The following is a 20,731-nucleotide window of genomic DNA, read 5'->3' as shown; positions in this document are numbered from 1 at the left end:
GAAAGCAATGACAGTGATCTTTAGCTGAGGTACCATCACTCACAAAAGCATGACATTTTTACATTTCAGAACTTACTCACCTACTTACCGACACACCATTTGAAACAAACTAGCTGACAAACTGCATTCAGAGGAGACAGCGAATTAGTCAGATTTTCCCGTTAATTCCATAATAGCAGCCCTGAAATTAGGCTTTGCCTACACATCCGAGGAGCGGAGACCTGGCTCCCTCAGAGGTGCTGGGGACTCCTAACCAAGGTGTCACGTATGCCAGTGCATCCCCTGCCCAGGGATGGGGAACAGGGAAGTTCAGGAGGCATGCAAGAAACAATTTTTATGTTGTTTGTAAAAAGAAGTCAAAACAGAAGAACAAAAAGAAAACCTCTGAAAGCATCTCCTGAGTGCCAGCCCATGGGAGCCCATGAGCAATACATCCCTTCAGATAAGGGCTTTTAAAGAAATGGTACATACGTGACACGTTTGGAGGTTTCACCCTAGCAGAGAGGCTAGGAAGTGCGACTAGTTTAACATTTTCATCATCTTCTTTTGGGTTTGGGTGGTGGGAAGAGGGTTTGGCAAAGCTTGCAGTAACCCCCCTGCCTGCCCTTCCAGCCAGACGCTGCCATCTCCTCAAGTCCTGTGACTGAAAGGTTTCTCTTGCCTCCCAGATCAGCATCTTCATGACCCATTTGTCTAACTATGGGAACGACCGCCTGGGCTTATACACCTTTGCGAACTTAGCCAACTTTGTTAAGAGCTCAACTAACCTGAAACTGCAGACGTTGCCCCCGGTTCAGCTGGCTCAGAAGTACTTTGAGCTCTTCCCGGAGCAGACGGACCCTCTTTGGCAGGTAATGTCACTTCCTCTTCCTCCTCCAATTACAACCTGTTTCTTGAAGTCAGAATCTTTGCCTGTAAAAAAAAATAATTAAAAATCCCAGTTCACATTCATATATGTTTTTTCTCCCTGCATGCCTTCTCAGATTATTTAAATTTTCTCTGTGAGGGCACTGCTTTCGGCTAGAATTGGATTAGCTTGCACTCACCCCAAACCAGGCATGGTAAAAGCACCTAACTGACATTTATTTGAGAATAAAGGCCCCCTTCCCAACCCTCCTGTCTGCAGCTTTGCTCATGCATCACACTGTGTTAACTGATGGTGTTGCACTGTCAGTAAGATGCTCTTAGCCAGCCAGTAGCAAGAGCTGTCCCAAGGCAAACGCAAATTCATTGCACCCCTTTACGGGAAATGGTTGAGGTTGGATCACTGCAGCTCCAAGGAGGATTTCCCACCATCTGAACCCCCTTCAATGAAAAAGCAAGGAAAAGGGAGGGCAGGAGGGGTCAGCACAGCAAATGCAGAGCGCAGCAAATGCAGAATGGGCAGCTATTTTAAGAATGGAGAAGGGTTTCTGCACAAACTATTTTCTCTCTCTGTTTCAAATGCACAATAGTGCTGCTTGTAATCTCAACACTGTAATTTCCTAATCTTTGTTACACATATGTGGCTCTTCTCTTATTCAGCATATGACATGTCATGATGTGCTTTTAGCTATGCAGGCATAAATCCAGAGTGATGCTGTGAAGATCTGTGCAGTTATTTTGGGCTTATGCTGGCAAAAAGAAGCCAAAAATTTCCCTATTATTTTTGGCCCAGATGCAAAAGAAGTATAAATTTATAATATTTCCATTGAATTTAGTGATGTGGCAGTGATTCACATCAGTTAATGATTTTCTCCATTATATTTTGTTAACTTTATTCACTAGCAAACTGTATCTTCTATTACCAGCCAATACTATGCAAAAGCATTATCTATATAACTGCTTTAAAGAGCAGTCAATCCTAACCGTTTCTGTGGGGTCTTTTGTTCACACGTTTTTATTTTGCATTCATAGGTAGTAAAAAGATAAGAAGATGAATAATATCCCATATTTCTATTTTGTCCTTCCTTTTGAGTTCTTATGTAAATTAAAATTGGCACTAAGTCCTATGCATCTGAAACCATTTTGTCACCTAAGAAAGTAATGCCTTGAAGCTATTCAAACAGAGGTTTCCATTTTAACCTCAAATGAAAACTTGACTAAATCAATGTTTTAAACTTTTTTTTCTTCTTTTTCTTTTCTTTCTTTCTAATGAATGAACCTAATCCTCAGTCATGCAAAACTATTATATATACAAGTTAAATTTTAGTCAATGAGACCACATAAATGCCTACCTATGTGCCTATGGGCTCTGAGATGGTGAAATGAGCCTGACCAGCAGAGGAAAGGAAGCGCAGTACTCTCACAGGCTGTGGGTTTTGACACCGATCCTTCCAGGATCTGCACAACTGTGCAGCATTACTGACTTCACTGGGACCCCTGGGAGGGTTGGTCCTGAAAGATGGACACTAGGAGTTTGGTGCCTGTGTGCCCTGCTTCCGCAGATAAATACCAGAGTGCTCAGTATCATTCAGGAGCAAACCCTTAGGAGGAAACGTGGGATTTTACTACTTATTGTAAGGCTCTGACATTAGTGCATACCATTTAGATCCTGCAAGACTCATGTGCATGCAAACATTGAGGATACCCCCAGCATGATGTACACAACCACCTTTTCTTCTTCAGAATCCATGTGATGATAAACGACACAGGGATATTTGGTCCAGAGACAAAACTTGTGACCACCTACCCAAATTTCTTGTGATAGGACCCCAGAAAACAGGTAAGAAGCAATGAATCTGTAACCGAGACTAGCCCCCCAGTTTTGTATCTCTGTATTTGTGTCCTGTAAACTGAAGCCAACTCCCTACTATAGAGATGGTGCACTCCTGATCCCTATGGGATTCAAACAGTAACTCCTTCACTGCCAACAGAAAGGGACGACTGTAAGATTGCATTCAGTCACCACAAAAAAAAACCCCATACGCTGTCAGGCTGCCCTATGTTAAGATTGTTATAAAGTTCTTTGACAAATTATTTCAACATCATTTGAGACCTTAATTGACAATAAAGGTATTTACCGCCTTGCAGAGCTCTGAAGGTCTCAGGGCATTATTTCAAGTAAGCCACATTCTGCCACTCCCAAGACAGTTATTACTGTTGTGGAAATATTGCAGAAAGTGGGTGCTGAGGCAAGGAAATAAATGACAAATCCGAGACCATATAGAAATTCTGCAACAGCGAAAGAGACAGCAGGTCTTGATTCATAGTTCAATGGTAGCTTGCATAACACAAAATCTTTGAAGAGCAAGTTTAAAGACACATCCTCCAAAATCTCATTTACCACCATATATTGTTTCCAGTTGGTTTTGTCAAACAAATAACAAAAAAGTACTGTTACTGGGATTTTAAAGCATACGTATTACATACAGGTTTGTTAGCTTTGAAATAGACAATTTATTCCTCAGTAGCAGACCCCCAGGAAAAATACACAGAGGACAAAAGTGCAGTACTGGGAGTAACAAAAGCGTAATACCACACTTAGCGCTTTTGAAAAGTTTTGTGCAACATGAATGGTTTGAAAACAGACGTGCTCAGGCCAAATTCCCTCACTGGTTACATACACAGTCAAGCAAGTAATGTCATCAACAGCAGTATCATGCATGCATCAAGAGAGCAGAACTCAGAGTTTGGGAATGGGAAGAGTCTGACGAGCAGAGAAGCCTGCACGTATTCCCTCCTCCCTCTGAAAGCCCCTTGTGCTTACACAGGGATTTCATCAACAGGCAACTTTCTTACAAAAGGAAATCTAATTTTCCTGTATATTTCAACGTGCATTCATTTAAAGTACTTACTTGAATGAATGAAGTCAAAGGGGTTTTCTTCTATTTCCTAATGGCATCTCTTTTTTGTTGTCATAGGAACAACAGCGCTTTATTTATTTCTTCTGATGCATCCTTCCATTATCAGTAATCTCCCCAGTCCAAAAACTTTTGAAGAAGTTCAGTTCTTCAATGGAAACAACTATCACAAGGGAATTGATTGGTAAGAAGAATAACAAAAAAGAAGTGTTCGTTCTTAATACATGGTAAATCACAATAGAACAATTACAGAAGCATGTATTGCTTTTACTAGTTTTGCTTAGGAAAAGCGTTTTTGTGAGGCTTTCCTTTCCACGGGGAACAGCAGTTCTCATCCTTGTGTGAAAACTGAAATACAAGGCAAACGTCACACTACACAGAAACAGATTCATCCTGAGCAGTTTTCCTTGCCCACGTACGTCATGGAGAGCGTGCAGAGCAAACAGGGCTGACCAATAAAAGCAGGCTCTCCCCACAGCTCTGAGGCCTGCTCCTCGGTTCCAGGTGTCACGAAAAATAAAGGGAAAGAAGTGCTTGGCCTTTGTTTTTTCCATGCTGCATAAAGAAAGAGATCACCCATGGCTATCATAGAGTGCGTGGTGCAATCCACTTGGAGGAGTGGGGGAGGGGGATTTCTCCTCTGCAGCCCTTCACACAACATGTAGAGGAAGAGGCTGGCCTCTTGGAGACCCCACCACCACACTTCACCGAAATTGGCCTGCATGTTCAAAAGTCAGCAGGGTCCTGGGTGCCCCCACGTACTTTGTTTCCATAGACCAAAAAACAGTTAGTCTCTCCAAAACTGGAAGTTCCCAGAGCGCTCAGCAAATCTAAAAGGACTAAAATATGCTTTCAAAACAATTCCACCTTTTCCTTATTTGAATTCTTCACCTTTTCAGTTGAACCTGCTGTTTTGCTTCCCATCAATTTTAAGTGGAAAAGACCATTCAAAGCCAAAATTCAAATCTTGCATTCTGAAAATGTCTAAATGAAAAGATTTGTCGGTTCCAAAAAGAAGTATTTCAACAATGTTAAAATTAAATGGTTGACATTTTGAAGCTTTTACCATTTTTTTTCACCAGCAGCTAAACTGGTGAAAGATATCCCTTTGACATTGAACTTAGTAGCAAAAATCCCATCCATCCAAGGAAAAAAACCTAGTTACTTGACTTCATGGAGGCTTTAGCCATTACCAAGCATCACAGAATGTAAGAGCCAAGATGTGTTCCCCCTGCTCCAGTTCTAGAGTGAGCTGAGAAATTCCATTTTGCTTCTTGAGAATTACTTCTGAAAATTCACCTTTTCATCTGCCATGAAATGGGAAGCACAAGGATATGACCCTCTTGTGATACTGCTAATTCTAACAAGTTCCTTCACCTCCCAGGTATATGGATTTCTTCCCCACTCCTTCCAACATTACCACCAACCTCGTCTTTGAGAAAAGTGCCAACTATTTCCATTCTGAGGAGGCCCCTAAACGAGCTGCTTCCCTCATCCCCAAGGCCAAGATCATCACCATCCTTATTGACCCATCCGATCGGGCGTATTCCTGGTACCAGGTACAGACATTGCCTTAGAGAAATGAACAGTGAAATCAGTGGCAGGGGATGATGGCCAGCATCAGTGGGAATTTGTGTCCTTGAGCAAGAACAGGATTATATTGCAAAGCATTTGCACTGTGTAGAAGTGGAAGGATGCTGAATGCCAGCTTTTGCAGTTGGCTCCTGTGACACCAGTGTCATAAATGATGAAACTTCTCAGCACAAAGCTGCCACCAGCTGTAAACAAACAGTTTAATCTCAATTACAGCTGACACTGCATAGAGGAAAAGCAGTGTTCCTCGCCCAGGGAGATATACGGGGGAAAATGATCATGTCCTAGCTAGAAAATCAGAGCTCTTGATGCCGAGAATCTGGTACCTCGTGCCATCCTCCAACATGTAAGCTGAGTGCTGTGCGGTGCTGTGCAAATGTATGCAGTGTCTTCTAAAGTTTCCAAGGAATTAAAAAGAGCTGTGTTTGGAGAGCTGGGGTTTTTTTTCTCTCCTTGGAAACAAAAGAAAGCCTGTGCTTTTTTCTGAGGAAACTATAGGATGCCCTTTCTTGCCTTTTACTGAGCCCATACCTTTCCATAACAAAGTCTGCAATATTTTAAAAAAACGTATTTTTAGAGATGTATGTGAGATATGGTGTAGCCGTGCGGGTACAGGAAATACTAAAAGCAGTGTTAAAACAGACAATATTTAATATTGTTGCAATAAGCATAGAAACCACCACTTCTGATACTGTTGTTATGAGTTCTGCAAGGAATAAAACATGGCCAAAGGGTGCAGTTTGCAGATACCCTTTGTAGTATCTCATTTGCACCTTTAAAACTACCGATGCAAGATGCAAAGCAGTAAAAAAAATTTGTTCCTACTTTGGCAGAATTTGGCTCCTCAGCTCCCTTCCCATCTGTCCCATGAGGGCCCTTGATTGAGTGGTGGTCCCATCCTGCTTCCCTGCCCCCTGCTCCTACCCAGCAGAAGTGGCACTGGGGGGAAGCCGAGGGGCTGCAGCAGGGCTGGCCATGCCAGCACAGCCCTCCCGGCAGCTCTGGGGAGGCTTGTGGCTTAATCTCCAGCTTCCTTGTGATATGTGTCTAAATATTTCCTGTCAGCATCAGCGATCCCATGAGGACCCCACTGCCTTGAAATTCAATTTTTATGAAGTCATTACATCCAGCCATTGGGCGCCCTCGGAGATAAGGACTCTCCAGAAGAGATGCTTGACACCCGGATGGTATGCTGTCCATATTGAAAGATGGTTAAGTCATTACCCTGCTTCACAGGTAATTTCCAACCTGTTGTTCCACCAAGCTCATCAACTCTCGGAAAGTCCCCAGATGAGTATGGCCTCATCATTAGAAGTGATGGGGTATTTCCCACTGGAACTCAGCTATCAGGAAATGCACATTTGACAAGATCAGGATATTTGGCAGAAGTATGCTTATTTTTCTGTCTTCTGATTGAAAAGATGCGACAGGAAAATGCTATGAACTGGCCACACGGGTTTGATAGGGGACTTTGGGCTTTTCTTCCAGGACCAGCCCAGGTTCTCAAGGCTTCTGGGTCCCAACATACAAGCAGCTGCAGCATGAGGCATTGTGGGAAGATCTGAGAAATTAATTTAGAAAATGCCAGGGCTTTTTCTAAAAAGAAATTTCATTCTGCTTTCTACTCGGTCCCTTTCATAGAAAACTCCACATTTCTTTGACCCTGATATGGAATTAGCCTTTCTGAGTGTTAAAGCAGAAATTCTTCTTTTGCCCCATCTTCCTTTAGATGTTTTATTGAATTGTCTTTGATGATCTTTCCCATGAAAAATTTATGTAAACATATAGACCTAAAGAATATTCTATTTACTAAAAGAAATTGTTTACATATATAAACCTAACAAACATTTTAGTACTACAAAATGTATGCATAGGCACTCTTTACCCTTGGACATGGTCCATAGCTGAGTTCATATGTCTACCTACCATAAAAAAAAAAAAAAAAGTTGTAACAGGGTGTTTAATAAGCAAGCATAATGCGTATCTGCAGAAATTGTTCTATGTGGGACGGAGTTTTGTTGAAAAGACGTAGAACTGAGTGTTTCCTATTTAGTCAGGGACCTGGAAAACCGAAAAGTAATAGAAGCTCTGTCTTTTTGCAGTCCTCACTTTTCTTCTTATGCAGTATCAGCTGTACTACAAAGAGGAGAAACAGGTCAATCCCATTTCCAAGAGAAAGGACAAAGTCTCAGTTAGTTCTTGACTTTCTTCTTTCATCTCTGGCCTTTCTGTACTTTCATAAATGGGGAAGGAGTACTGCCAAAGCAGCTGAGCTTGCAGCAATGGCCAGCCCCAGGCAGTATTGCCCTAGGAGCAAACAGGGCACGTCTCCTCAACATCCACCATGTCCCAATTTATTCCTCCAAAGGATAAGGGGCTGTCCCGGCACATTCAGAGCATGCAAAGAGTGCTGAACATCCCGTGCCATTACCTGTGCCCTGCCTCTGCCCTCACCCAGGGCTGCTGCCCGCTCTCACAAAGCTCTCTCCCTTTCTCCTGCCATAGCAAAGAACAAGTGCAGCCCTCATATTAAACATTCAGGGGCACATTGACATATTTCTTGTAAAACCTGTAACCACTCATGTTTCTTAGTTACAGTGATTAATTTTACAAGATACACAACAAAATGCACTCATTCTTAATAAGGTGCACACAGAGAGTGCACTCACGGTGCTTACTAATGGGCACTCAGTAATGTGCATTCACTTGGTCTGTGCACTCAAAAACTTAATAATTCATAATAAGCCTTCACCATAAATATAAAACACGTCTGCCCAGAATAGTTATTAGTAATACTCCTTGGTACTCCAGTAGACTTTTGATACATTGTCTTAACATTTGCTTGTGGAGGTCAATGTACCTTTACATCACATCAATCTTTAATTAAAAACAAAACAAAACAAAAAAACCCTTTGCTAATAATTTTGCAAGCCCATATGATTGATAGGCTGTTGGTAAGTTTTAAATAAATTGCTACAGTATAGCTTTTGAACATCTAATTGTAGTTTCTAAACATTTAATGCTAAGATATATATGTAAATATAAATATATATATATATATAGAGAGAGAGAGATATGAGCTTTTTGTTCTTTTTCTTACTCCATGCCTCCATGTCAGATTTTCAACGGACACATTGTAAACCTCAATAATACTTTTACATTTCTTCCTTAGCTCTATTTCTCAGAATTCACTGAGACTTGGGTTTGGCTTGTGAGATGTAATTCTGAATTCAAACGATGTGCACACAGAGTTACAAGGTGCCCACCCACACAGATTCAACATAATAAAGAGAAAAGTAAATCTGGAAAGAGGTTCATCCATAAGATTGCTGTTAGCACTGTGGAAAGTCACATGCTAATCTAAAACTGTGTTGTCACAGAAGGGAAATGATGTCATTCTTTTGTTAACCTTAGTCCTGTTTCTAAACAGCTAGCATATTTACCCCTACAGTTCCTTATTATTGATGGACAACAGCTAAGAAGTGACCCAGCTACTGTGATGGATGAAGTTCAGAAGTTTCTTGGAGTCTCTCCTCATTATAATTACTCTGAAGCTCTAACGTGAGTCAGTTCTTTATTATCTGCCCGATGGGATCATGGTGTACAACCCCTCCTACCAAGATCACTTGATCATTAATTACAAACAAACAAACAAAAACCACATTAAAAGAACTGATAATTTTGCAGAGCTTGGGGATTTCTTCATGTTTAACACCCATCCACTTTTCCCTTCACTTGCACACATATAATACATTACAGAATTTAATTGCATGGTTGCATACATTTCCACTTTGCACAACACACACAACAAACAACGGCTCAGTATTTTGTATTAGATACAGAACAAAGGTCCAGATTCATGTCAAAAATGCCTGCTAAGTTGCAGTGTTCAATCGGAGGTGCCCAGGACTTGATTTTTCAGGGTACCTAGTTTTGCTTTCGTCGCTGCACTGTTTAAAATGTACGCTCAGAGGTGATGTGAGTTGCACATGTCAGAGCTCAACACACATTTGCACATCAGCCTGATGGACCTTATGACAGTCTCCAGGAGCTGAAGCCCACTTACTGTCAGGTGTGAAAAGTTTGGCTTAAACGTTTTTATCATGTTCATGTAGGAGTCTAGTGACAGAAATTGGATTAGAGGCAGTCAGTATGATAAAATTCATCTGGTGGCATGGTTTCTTTGATTGTTTGCTTTTAATGTGGACCAAACATATCATTCCCTAATCCCATTTTCATCTATGATTGAGCCTATTCTGCCCAGAATTCAGCCTGTACACTTAAAGTTTGGTAAAATTATAAGCTACAAATAGTAGATCCCTAACCTGGAAGTGCTTGTCTCAAGCACAGCACGTGGAGCCTGGGGAGAAGCTCGTATTTGCTGATGAAGCACAAAACCCTGAGCTTGAGCAGCCTCGCCGTTCGTGGCCCGGGGTGTTGGTGCCAACACTGCAGTGCCCCACAGAAGCCCAGTCAAGGTCCCCTTTGCCCTTTGCCTTCCCACAGCCTTTGGTTCAAATCTAGCAAAGGTGGCTGTGACGAGCCCGGATGACATTTCTCATTCTCGCTACCCGGAGGGTGAGGCTTTCCCCCATGAAAGGGAACCCGTGGCCTGGGTGGCACGCTGTCTTTGACATTCCTCAGTTCCCCACAGGAAGGTGAGTCTTTGCAGGGGTGGGAGTGGGCTGAATTTCTCTCTCCCCTCTTAGTCCAGCAGAAAATTGTAAGAAGCTTTTGATCTGAGCCTCTCCGTATGAGGAGCATCATCTCATTACAGCCCAGAGCGTTGGGCTGGGAGAGCCCTGGGACATCCATGGGCTGACAAGTCTGGCTCTGCAGCAGAGGTTTTCCCAAGTCAGTGTTCAAGGAGAGAGCACGAGCTTGCACATGGGGTGGGAAGTAGAAAAGCCTGTACCTCACCTTTGCTGCAGGCTGACATCACGAGAAGTGTGGGAAAATGAGACCATGGACTTCCCACCTACCCCACACTGCCTCCACACTGCTTATGATTATCGTTTAAAGTTTCCCCCGCTGGGAGGGTTATGTTGATGTTTATTTATATAATAGGTATAAAGTGAGAGCTGAGCACTTGCGGTTCTTTGGGTCTTAATAATGTTGCAGTGCCACAATTCTTTTCTAAAGGAAAGAATTTGGTTTTCAAAATGTAATTTTTTCAGTCTTTGGTTTCCAAAGTGGATGAAATAGAGGAGGAGTTTGAATTCACAACTGAACTACTGGTGTTTGAACAACTGCTGCTGCACATCTGCAGCGCCTTCTGCTAGGTTTTTAAAAACCCACACCCACAAACATATATCTTCCTTTCTGAAACTAAATTAAAGGTGGGGGAGTCACACACCAGGAAAAATTTTGGTCTTTCATATTTGTTTGGATAGGAAAAATGGATTGTAAACAGATCTATAAAATTATGCAATCACTGTTTAGAGGCATCAAGAATGCAAATGTGCCGCAGAAGCACATAGTTCTCTACGGCTTTAGGATGGAAAAGGAAAAAGGCATTAAACAACATGGTTGTTTTATGGTAGGACTGTCAAAGTAAAAAAGATTGCATAGGATTGTTCCTAGTCATTACTGCCTAATAACTATACAATACATTTTTAAAGTTGTCACAATGCAGCCTAAGGACCCAGTCCTGCAAACACTAGTGAGCAACAAGTTCATCACCCTGAGTAATTACGTGAATGTCTTATAGGGGAGTAAAATCAAGCCAGGCAGAAGGAAGGTACTATTCAGAGCTACGGAAAAAGAGCAGAGGGGAGACAGAGGCAGGGCTCGGGCACCTGCAGAGAAGCCCACATCACACAGGGTTAGTAGGAGCCACAGCTGAGATGGGCAACTAGGTCAGTGCTTCTTACACACACTGCTAAAGAGAACCTAGGTTCAGGCTGGAGATAAGGAGGAAATTTTTTACAATGAGGGTGGTGAAACACTGGCAGAGGTTGCCCAGAGGGGTGGTCAATGTCCCATCCCTGGAAATGTTCAAGGCCAGGTTGGATGGGGCTCTGAGCAACCCAATCTAGTGGAAGATGTCCCTGCTGACTGCAGGGGGGGGGTGGGCTGGGTGAGCTTTAACGCTCCCTTCCAACCCAAACCATTCTGTGGTTCTGTGATTCTATGACCTGCACTCTTTATTAGAGTAGTGAAAACAAAGAGGGGGAAACAACTAACGCTGAAGGGCTTTCACACATAACGCTGTCAATAGAAAGCCGTTGGGATCCCGCACAGTGCTGGGAGAGGGAAACTAGCCAGTGGTCTTCATGACATTCCCACTACAGCACTGAAGAGATGTTTCCCACCTCTCCCCCACCCACTCATTTTCATAGGGGTTTACAATTTTTTACATATCTTATTCCCATCTTAATGAACAGAAAACTAGGACACATGGGACTGAAGCTACAAAAGACCTTCCCTTTTAATCATGGGGTGGCCCTACCAAAGCTACACTGGCTGCTAGGAAGATACATTTCATGCCTGACCTTCTCAGTTGACCCACGGTCTCAGGCAGCGTGGGCCAGTGGTTCCTTTTTTTGTTTTTCTCAGCAGGCAGCAGAGGGAGGCAGGACAGAGCTTGGCTCTGGCAAAGGGCAACCAAATTGCCGCTTCTTCTAGCCCAGCTCATCACACCATGCTCCACCCGCAGGGGCAGCTCCACACGCAACCTCATAGGGAACATCTCCCTGCATTTGCCTCCTGTGAACAACAGGAGGGAAAGAACAAGACAGGGTTAGGGGAGCCCGCTTAAGTTAATGTTTTCTCTTGGAGAGCTGCTGCATTTTGTTGGAGAATAAGAGAAAGGCCCTCATGGTGACACAGCCTACCTGTGACCTCACTGGCACCCTCTCCGCCTCTAGCATCGGGTGCTGGCTTCCCAAGAAGCCAGTGGGCATACGGGTGTCCCGGTTCAAGCCTGCATCTCCCACGGCCTTGCTCTGCAAGGGAAGGAAAGGTGACTGGGCCTGGAAGGGAGTTTTCTGCTGACTGCTGTAAAAAGCTCACTTGTACCTTTAGCCTTAAGGCTATCGCTATTTTTAAATAAATAACTCCTGTTGTGCCCAATTACATTTTCAGGAGGCCTGAGAGTTTCATAATACCTGAACGCAATGGGTTGAATTCAGCCCGAGCTGTCCTACCCTCTTTTCCCCTACCCAAATTTGTACATTTTCTTAATAATGTTCATTATGCGCCTTCTGGGGTAGAAATACTGTTTGGGGCATAGTTTTGCAGTTTTCCTTTTACTCAGCACACTATATTGCTGCTTCTCTTGGGAAATCAATGTAAGCCAGCTAAAGTACTTCACGATGCAATGAGCAGATGGAAAAGGCCGAAGTAGAAATGAATCTATCATCAATATATCCATTTAATCAATGATTTATTTATTTTTAATTGATACAGCTACCGAGCCAATTTAGGAAACGCGTGTCAGGCCTGCAATAATAGGCTGGGCAAAAAAAACCCAACCCAAACATAAAGAAGGTTCACCTTTCTCCAGAAATTAGTTCACTTATGTACAGCAGCAAATTGCAGGTGCACCCGTGTCATACAGGTAGACCCAGGGCAAAAATGTAGTCTGTAACTAATTAACTCCGTGTTCCAGCCAATTATACTTCATCCTTTTCAAACATCTGCTGAATAGCAGAAATGCGAACCTTTTCAATGTTTTATGCATGCTGCAATTCCCATAGCAATAAATTCAAAACTTAACGCTGCGTGTTGTTCATTCCTTAGTGAGTACGTGGTTTAAAGCCTTAATCTGAAATTCCTATATCTTTGGATTTTAGACATCAAAATCAAATTGCATATTTCAAATAAGACCGCTAAGACAGTGTTTATGCTATAATGCCATCTTTGAAATGAAAATGATATTTAGAGCTAATGATATGGAACAGCCAACTTCTCAGGTGCAGTTAAATTATCAACAGCCAACTGGCGGTTCTTTCAGCAGACCTGAACGTTGCTTATTTCACTCAAAAATCAACATAAAACATCGCAATATTGTATTTCTCATTATTTTGTAGTCATGCAACACACACACTTTTCTGTATAAATAGGCTTAGGGATAACTATGCCTGCTGAAGTCACCAAATAGATCAGCTTGCCCTTTTTAGCTCTTCTCACCTTGACCATGCTGACCTACGATAGCATCAGCTCCAACTGGCTGTACGGAGACCCTTCCTTGAGCACAGCTGATAATGTCCTTGAGAATATAATGCATCTCATTCCAGGAAAAGACCCGATTAGTAATTTTCTCAACAAAATGCTCTTCGTTCAAGTGTCAATTGATCAAAACATTAACATCCCACAGGGATACGCAGAGCAGTCTGACGTGAATAAAATCTCTGACCAAAACCAGACAATAAAATATGAGCCACAGTGTGGAGTGGGGCCATGTAAGATCCTTGAGACTGAGGCTCAGGACCTTGACCAGTACCCTACAGATCAACATTTAAGTCCTGTACCCTATATGCTGGACAAGTAGAAGGAAAATTAGCTAGTGTAGGTAAAGCACAATGTGAAAAACTTCTTGCCTTGAGCCACTCCCAAGGCAAATTTGTGGGAAAACAAAATGTAAATTCCCAAAGCCTTCACAAGAGAAGAAAGCTGTTTCCCACCCTGTCCTCGCTATTTCAGTCACCCAGAAAGATAACGATTGTTGGCTGACACTTATGTCTCAGTAGCTGGGAGGTTCTACTGTAGTGAAGTCTTTCAAAAAGTATAATTCTCTATAGGTTTGACCCTCAGAAAGGCTTTTGGTGCCAGTTGTTGGAAGGAGGGAAAACAAAGTGCCTGGGAAAAAGCAAAGGTCGAAAATACCCACCAATGGACCAAGAGGTAAGGGCTTTCCAGAGGTTTACGTTAACATTTTTAAATATTGACCTGTGTTGGATTTCTAAAATAAATACACCTTTTTTTTTTTCCCTCTCCCACTGACTTGATATTTTTTAAAATCAGAAACTTTTATTGATCTTTGAATGACAGGAGATTAACTGCCCCCTCTTAAGACCCCTTCTCTGGGAGCAGTGCACAGCTCCTGGGCAGGAGCACCTGCCAAAATCTGCCGTCTGGTGGCTTTCCTTCTTTGACTGTTGTTGTTTTTTTCCCCCCCACCCTTCTCAGTCTCGAGCGTTTCTGTCAAGCTACTACAGAGACCACAACGTGGAGTTGTCCAAGCTGCTGCACAGGCTGGGGCAGCCCCTGCCCTCCTGGCTGAGACAGGAGCTGCAGAAGGTCAGGTAGCACACAGGGGCAGGCGACCCAAACAAGGACGGGCGACCCAAACAAGGACGATTTCATTCACCGTCAAACCCCTTGCTTCTCCAACTCACTTGTGATCGTCAGTAGAGGACCTCATGAATAATGCTCTTTCTATTAAAAAAAAAAAAAGAAAAAAAGAAAAAAAAAGAAAACAAAAAATCCAAAAACCCACAGAAGAATAAAAAACCCAAACCCAACAACTGTTTATATGCACGTGCTGACAGTTATTAGCATCGACCCCTTTTGTCAGCTTCCAGGAAATAATACAGAGCTACATGGCATTACTCTTTATCCAGACCGGGATCTGTGCATAGCCTAGTTCCTCTGTTCACCGGGAGGTACCAGAAACTGTGTGTAGGACGGATTGACTTCAGTGTACACGGCAAATTGCGGTCTGTCAGGACACAAGCAAAGGATGGGAACATCTCTCGCTGGACTGTGAGGTTGGTCATCTGCTGGGTTTTTTCCATGTTTGTTTCCACTGTTTTTTGTCCCCCAACCCTGCAAGTTTTCCTATCATTTTATAGGGGAATATTCAGCACTTTTCAGTCGGGACCCCCAGTGTTGATGATACATGTAGTACATAGATGTGGCACTTAGGGACATGGTTAGTGGTGGGCTTGGCAGCACTGGGTTAGCGGTTGGACTCAATGATCTCAAAGGTCTTTTCCAACCCAAATGCTTCTATGATTCTATTAATGCACCATCATTGTGGTCTTCATAGAAGAAGGTGGGCTAAATTCTCACCTAACCTGCTTCCCTGGGATTCCTGTAATAACTGATGACAGTCTGTGCTCTTTCTTCTGTTGGGTTCAGTTTGGGTATTATTTTACCTTCACAAGATATATCCTGATTTACTGGAGCCATGTAGGTTGTGTTGAGGTGCAAGGCAGTGAGGTGGCCCTCATCCCAGATCTCGGTGACATCTATTGCCTGTCTTTTGGATGTTCCTACTATGCCACCCTGATCAGCTTTTTCGTCACATCTGTTGGGTTCCTAAAGCAGCTGTGCCAGAGCTCCAAGATGTGAATTCGCATCAAATATTTTGTCATAATGCTATAGGGCTCCTTAAAACACTATCAAAACCTTTTAAAATCTAAGCAGGCCATGCAAGCAGTGTACTGACAATAACCTAATATTGACAATTTTGTGTCCATCTGGAAAGAAATGTTTTTGCTCTGAAGCTTTCAAAGTAAAAGATTGGGTTAGTCATTTAGAGTCTCAGTCTGCAAGCTACTATAGAAAAAAACCCACCTTTAATGATCAAAGGTATTTGTTAAGGTTTTGGGGAAAAAAAACAACTACTACCTGTTGAAGAATAGATTCTTTCTATAGACTTTAATGGAGTTGAAAGGACAAGCATATCCACTATGCAACACACACACACACACACACACATATATAACGCTCACATTTTTCTGCCTGCATATCTACCTACCGTATATCTAGATCAGATGTACATTTAGTTTCAAATATCTGCCTTTTGTGCTAATAGTAAATGGAAAATATCATCATTATGAACTGTGCTTTCTTCTCATATCTGTGTGGGAAAGGTCGACAAGAGAGGGCAGAAACTCATCGGGAAATTTAAGCCGAGGGAACAAATACCATTTAGGCATTTTAGCCTTGTAACACGCCTTCTCAAGAAGACAAAAGCTGGCAAGGCTTTGCTACATGTTCTTTGTTCAGAACATCCTACAAAATGGAGTAGTTTACAGTTTTCAGACTTCCCTGTCTTAGTTCCTAGGTACAAGCCATTTCAGGTGCTGCAGGAGCTTTGTGCTTTCCCCTCCCCATGAATCTGATCCTTACCTCCTAGCTCAGGAGACAGAACTGGATGTTGGGGTTGCACCATCAGTTCAGATTAGCGAGAGCTAGCCTTGGTGAGCACAAATCAGTGCACATCATGGACCGTGGCCTTCAAGAGCACTTAACCGAATTAATTTAGGCTTCTGCATACCTCTCTTATTATTCCCAAACTCCTAAATCATGAGACTGTCCAGCAAGATCATTACACTAGCTTATTTGGGATTGACAAGTTCAGCGCTTCCCAGAGCTATTCTGGTGCCAGCCACCCTGCTTCCAGCTCGGCGGTGGCACTTGCAGTGAGTGTCTCCAACAGCAACTGCCTGCCACAGCGTTTCCTCCCACCTGGCCTCCACCACTGCCCCTCTGAGCACACCTGGCTGCTTCCATCAACACTATTCCAGCCCTTTTCCAGGTCCCAGCACTTCCCTGGTCTGGGTCCCTCACCCATGCGAGGAGCTGGTGCTGCCCTCCTTGGTCCCCCACACACAGCCCACTGGGTTGCACAGAGGAGATGCTGAGGTACACCCAGCACCAAGTCCCTGCGTGGCCCCTGGTGCTCACGCTCTCCACCTCAGCCCTCACTCCTTCTGCAGAAGGACCCACAGGAGTGATGGGAACAGGGCAAAGACAGGTACCCCCAGCCCAGCAGCTGCTGCAGGAGCACAACGTGCCCAACCCCACCAGTGCAGCACCAGCCTACTGGCACAAGGACACGCACAAAGATACAGGAAAGCACGTAAGACAGGCATCGGCCAGTCTCACATTTGCTTTTAAATATTGAAATGGGATTCATCTCACATAAGTGAGACATCTACTTTATTTTATAGGTGATGAAGGGAAATAGCACTTCTAGGGCACCATTCATCTCATCACAAAGCAGACTTCTTAAATGAGTGAGATTAATCTTGCTTCTTCCTCTCTATTGATTGTAAAAGGACAATAGACAACTCGTTCAGGGGAAGAGCTCAGCTGTATAGGTCTCTAAAATTAGGTGAGCTGAAAAGCAGATGGTATTTTATCTCACAGCTGTAGTTGCTGAAAAGGGATAAGAGGGAGCTGGGAGGGTCTGGGGGAAGGTTTGGATTTCGTTTTCCTGAAGTAATTTTTCTAGTTCTTATATTTTTAACTAGGAGGAGTCTTCAAAATAAGCTAGGGCAAACTAAATGTCAAACAAAAGGATCATTCTGTGGGGCTTTGATGGCTTTGGGTTGTTTTTTGTGGTGGCCAGGGAGGTCAGTTACATACAAATTCACACTCTTTTGACTTTTAGCACCAATAATGCCAAAGTTTACTAGTCCAAGAAGAGTTTTGGATAAGTAAGGCTTGGTCAGAGAAGAATATCTAAATAGACCACTTGATAAAATTTTAGCTGTTAAAATGCGTTTATGAAAAAAAAAAAAAAAAAGAATTAATTATTTCCAACTCTCAGCTCTGTAATAGCATCATGTCCTTAAAACATACCCGATATTTTTATACCTCATTGTTATTTAAGTTTGAATGAGCACCACATTTCTGAGAGATCTCATGTTCCATTGAAAACTGACATTTGAATTGACTTCATTATGTGTCATACAAAGACAAAATAACAGTATTTCAAAGCTTCATTCCTTCCACTTGTAATAGGACCCATCAACACAGAATTTCTCTGGACCACCATATTATAGAGCAGCCTTTGTGAACAAGCTGTAAACGATCTCATTTTCTTTTATGCCTTTCATATTGCTGACCACGTAATTGTTGGGACTCTTAAAGACCAGCAAAACAAACACAATAAAGGTGAAACATTTATTCATGTCAAGGGGGCTGTAGCTGGTAAAGATAATGCTGGCCCTTCTTTCCTATTCATAAGCTACAGTACTCATCTTCACAATACCTCCATGTGGGGCAGGCTGTAAATCAATAGGGGTTTGACATACTGGAGGGCTGCAGCTGCAGTTTGCTCCATTCCCCTGGAAATACGGATTCCCGCAGAGGTTCAAAGGAGCCTTGCCACACTGAGGGCCTGACCTACTGTCTGTGAAGAGCAGTGGGAGTCTTCCTATTAATTCCATCAGACCCCAGCTGGCCCCCAAGAGCCATAAGTTTCATAAGGCACTATCCATGTGGTTCAAGTATCACACAGCCCTATCACTGCTAGAAACCCATCACTACTTTGATTTCTGTCCCTGAACGGTGATTTTTTTCCCCCACCTCTCTCGGTGGGTGCTTTGCCACAGTTGGAGCTGCAAGCCATCGCCCACCTCCAGCCTGCTGCAGGGCTGCACCGTGCCTGGTCTCGCCATACTATGCGGCTCACTCTCTGCTCCATCATCCCCACCTGGTGATGGGCCAGCCACAGGCATCAGGGTCTATGGCAACACATGTGATGATCAAAGTGGGACTTTGGTCCTCAGAAAACCAAGTTTGTATAATTGAGGTTGTCTTTGAGCGAGAAGCAATCAGAACAGAATCCAAAACCTTCTAAATTATGCATTGACCTCTCAAGGTCTAAAATAAAGTTGCGGGATTAACTGCTCATAGATGTTTTCTAATAAAACAAATTTTCTCTCTGATAGGGAATCAGACTGCCTAGTGTCCCCAAAACAAATTAAGATGGTGGAATTATAAATTCTTGGGGGAGGAAAATGTTGCGTAATGAAAGCACTGATGAGTCCAGACTCTCTGATGTGATAATAAGGCAGCAGGGACGTGACCTGAATACAAAAATACAAAAGCAGAAGCTGGATATTTTCTCCTCTACCTTCCCCCCCCCCCCCTCCTTTTCCTTCCCATTCATGTTAAATTTTGAGCCAGTGGAGCGCATCTGAAAAGCACGCGATGGCAGAGCCCGTGCGGGGTGGGGAGCATTATTAATCTCCAGAATGATCGGCTGAGAATAAATTTGGTGCAGGGTGCTCATTTCCCCTAAGCCGGACCACCTTAAAGGAAGACATCAAGTCCGAAGTAGTCATTTAGTTTCCATCAGTAGCAAATTATGTTTATAATGGGTTTTAAATTGATGTTTATAATAGGTGGGTGAGCGTGTGACAGCTGCGTAAAACAGGTACAACATAGGTATATAAATCAGCAGAGACCAAGTGTCTAATTTTATTGTAGTTAAGTAAGATTAAGTTTGCCCCTGGTGTCAGGAGCAGCTCTCTTTGCACATGCTATTTCGCTTTGCCTTTTTAGCTCTGGGGCTGCAGTGCCCTCTCTCTCTCGCCAGTAGATAGATACTTTTGCAAAGAGCTGAAATCTCATGTGATCACCTCACTGTACTCATCCTCATCGATACCAGATCGTGAAACACAGCTTTAACAGTTAGTCTGTCCGCGTTTACCGAAGTTCATACACCTCTGCATAAATCTGCCAGGAACCGATGCTTTGGAGACTTTTTTCTTATTTAAGCGTACGTTCTTGGGATAGGAATTTCCCTGTCAGACAACATTTCTTACATTGTCTTTGTTCTCTCTTTTTTCCTTCCAGTTCATCCTTCTAGCTTGACTGCAAAGGCGTGGACCTGTCTATGGATTCGATTCCTCCTTCACTATCTTACCTAGAAAAGCTACCAAAAATGAATGATTGGCAAGCAACACAGATTCTGAAGTGTTCAGTGTTCCAGTGACCGGATAACTTTTGTAAGACTTATTATCATTTTTGTAGTATTTCAAAACAAAAGACATCCTCCTGACAGAGCCGAGGAAAAACTTCACTGTCTTGCCCAAGCTCTTTTTTTTTTTTTTCCTTTTTCTTTCCCCTCCTACATGACGACAGCAAATCCAGTTGAACAAATACTTGGTGTCGAAAAAAAAGGAATCAAAATAAATTTTGATCATTCAAAGTATTTTTGTTGGGGGGGAGTAGGGTGGTGAGGGAGGTCAAAGTCTGTATTTGCTGGAATTGTTTTAAATAATTGATGTGCACACACCTTATTATTGGTTCTTCTCACTGCCGCAGAATAAACACTTCTGATGGTGTATTATAGAGAGAGCTTTTCTTCTTTCCTTAAACCCTCTTCCCTGTTTTCTGAGCCAAAATCTGCTCTTTAATAACCTCGGCCACATACTTCAAGCCCTACATTGCCTCAGTTTCTCCTGCCTCAGCAACTCCTCAAGGCTTTCACCCAGCCTCGACACAGCAGCCCTGATGCTGCGGGATTTACAGCATTGGCTGCACCAGCGCTGGGACTGCCATCGACCTCGTCCTCTGCCTCCTTCCCCCTCCTCCGCCTCCCAGGCAGGCAACATTAATTCAGGCAAGTCTGACACTTATGTATTTGTTGCACTGTGTAACACGCG

The 20,731-nt window shown here is 43.0% G+C and overlaps 1 protein-coding gene across 5 annotated transcripts in view; it reads left to right on the top strand.

Moving 5' to 3' along the window:
* Positions 1-20,423, top strand: part of LOC130157378 (bifunctional heparan sulfate N-deacetylase/N-sulfotransferase 4) — a 161,026-nt gene extending 140,603 nt beyond the window's left edge. For all 5 annotated transcript variants that reach the window (XM_056356851.1, XM_056356830.1, XM_056356843.1 and 2 more), the window contains 9 exons: positions 669-851; positions 2,608-2,704; positions 3,843-3,966; positions 5,167-5,341; positions 6,441-6,611; positions 8,827-8,936; positions 14,120-14,222; positions 14,508-15,088; positions 19,920-20,423. In XM_056356851.1, the coding sequence (XP_056212826.1) occupies positions 669-851; positions 2,608-2,704; positions 3,843-3,966; positions 5,167-5,341; positions 6,441-6,611; positions 8,827-8,936; positions 14,120-14,222; positions 14,508-14,627 (1,083 nt within the window). In that variant the 3' untranslated portion in view covers positions 14,628-15,088; positions 19,920-20,423. The remainder of the gene's footprint in view (positions 1-668; positions 852-2,607; positions 2,705-3,842; positions 3,967-5,166; positions 5,342-6,440; positions 6,612-8,826; positions 8,937-14,119; positions 14,223-14,507; positions 15,089-19,919) is intronic.
* Positions 20,424-20,731: the final 308 nt, after the last annotated feature.

This window comes from Falco biarmicus, chromosome 1, assembly GCF_023638135.1.
Source record: "Falco biarmicus isolate bFalBia1 chromosome 1, bFalBia1.pri, whole genome shotgun sequence".
In the NCBI taxonomy this organism is placed as follows: Eukaryota; Metazoa; Chordata; class Aves; order Falconiformes; family Falconidae; genus Falco; species Falco biarmicus.
Note: the sequence above shows the minus strand (reverse complement) of the source record. Positions and strands in the feature narration are given on the sequence as shown.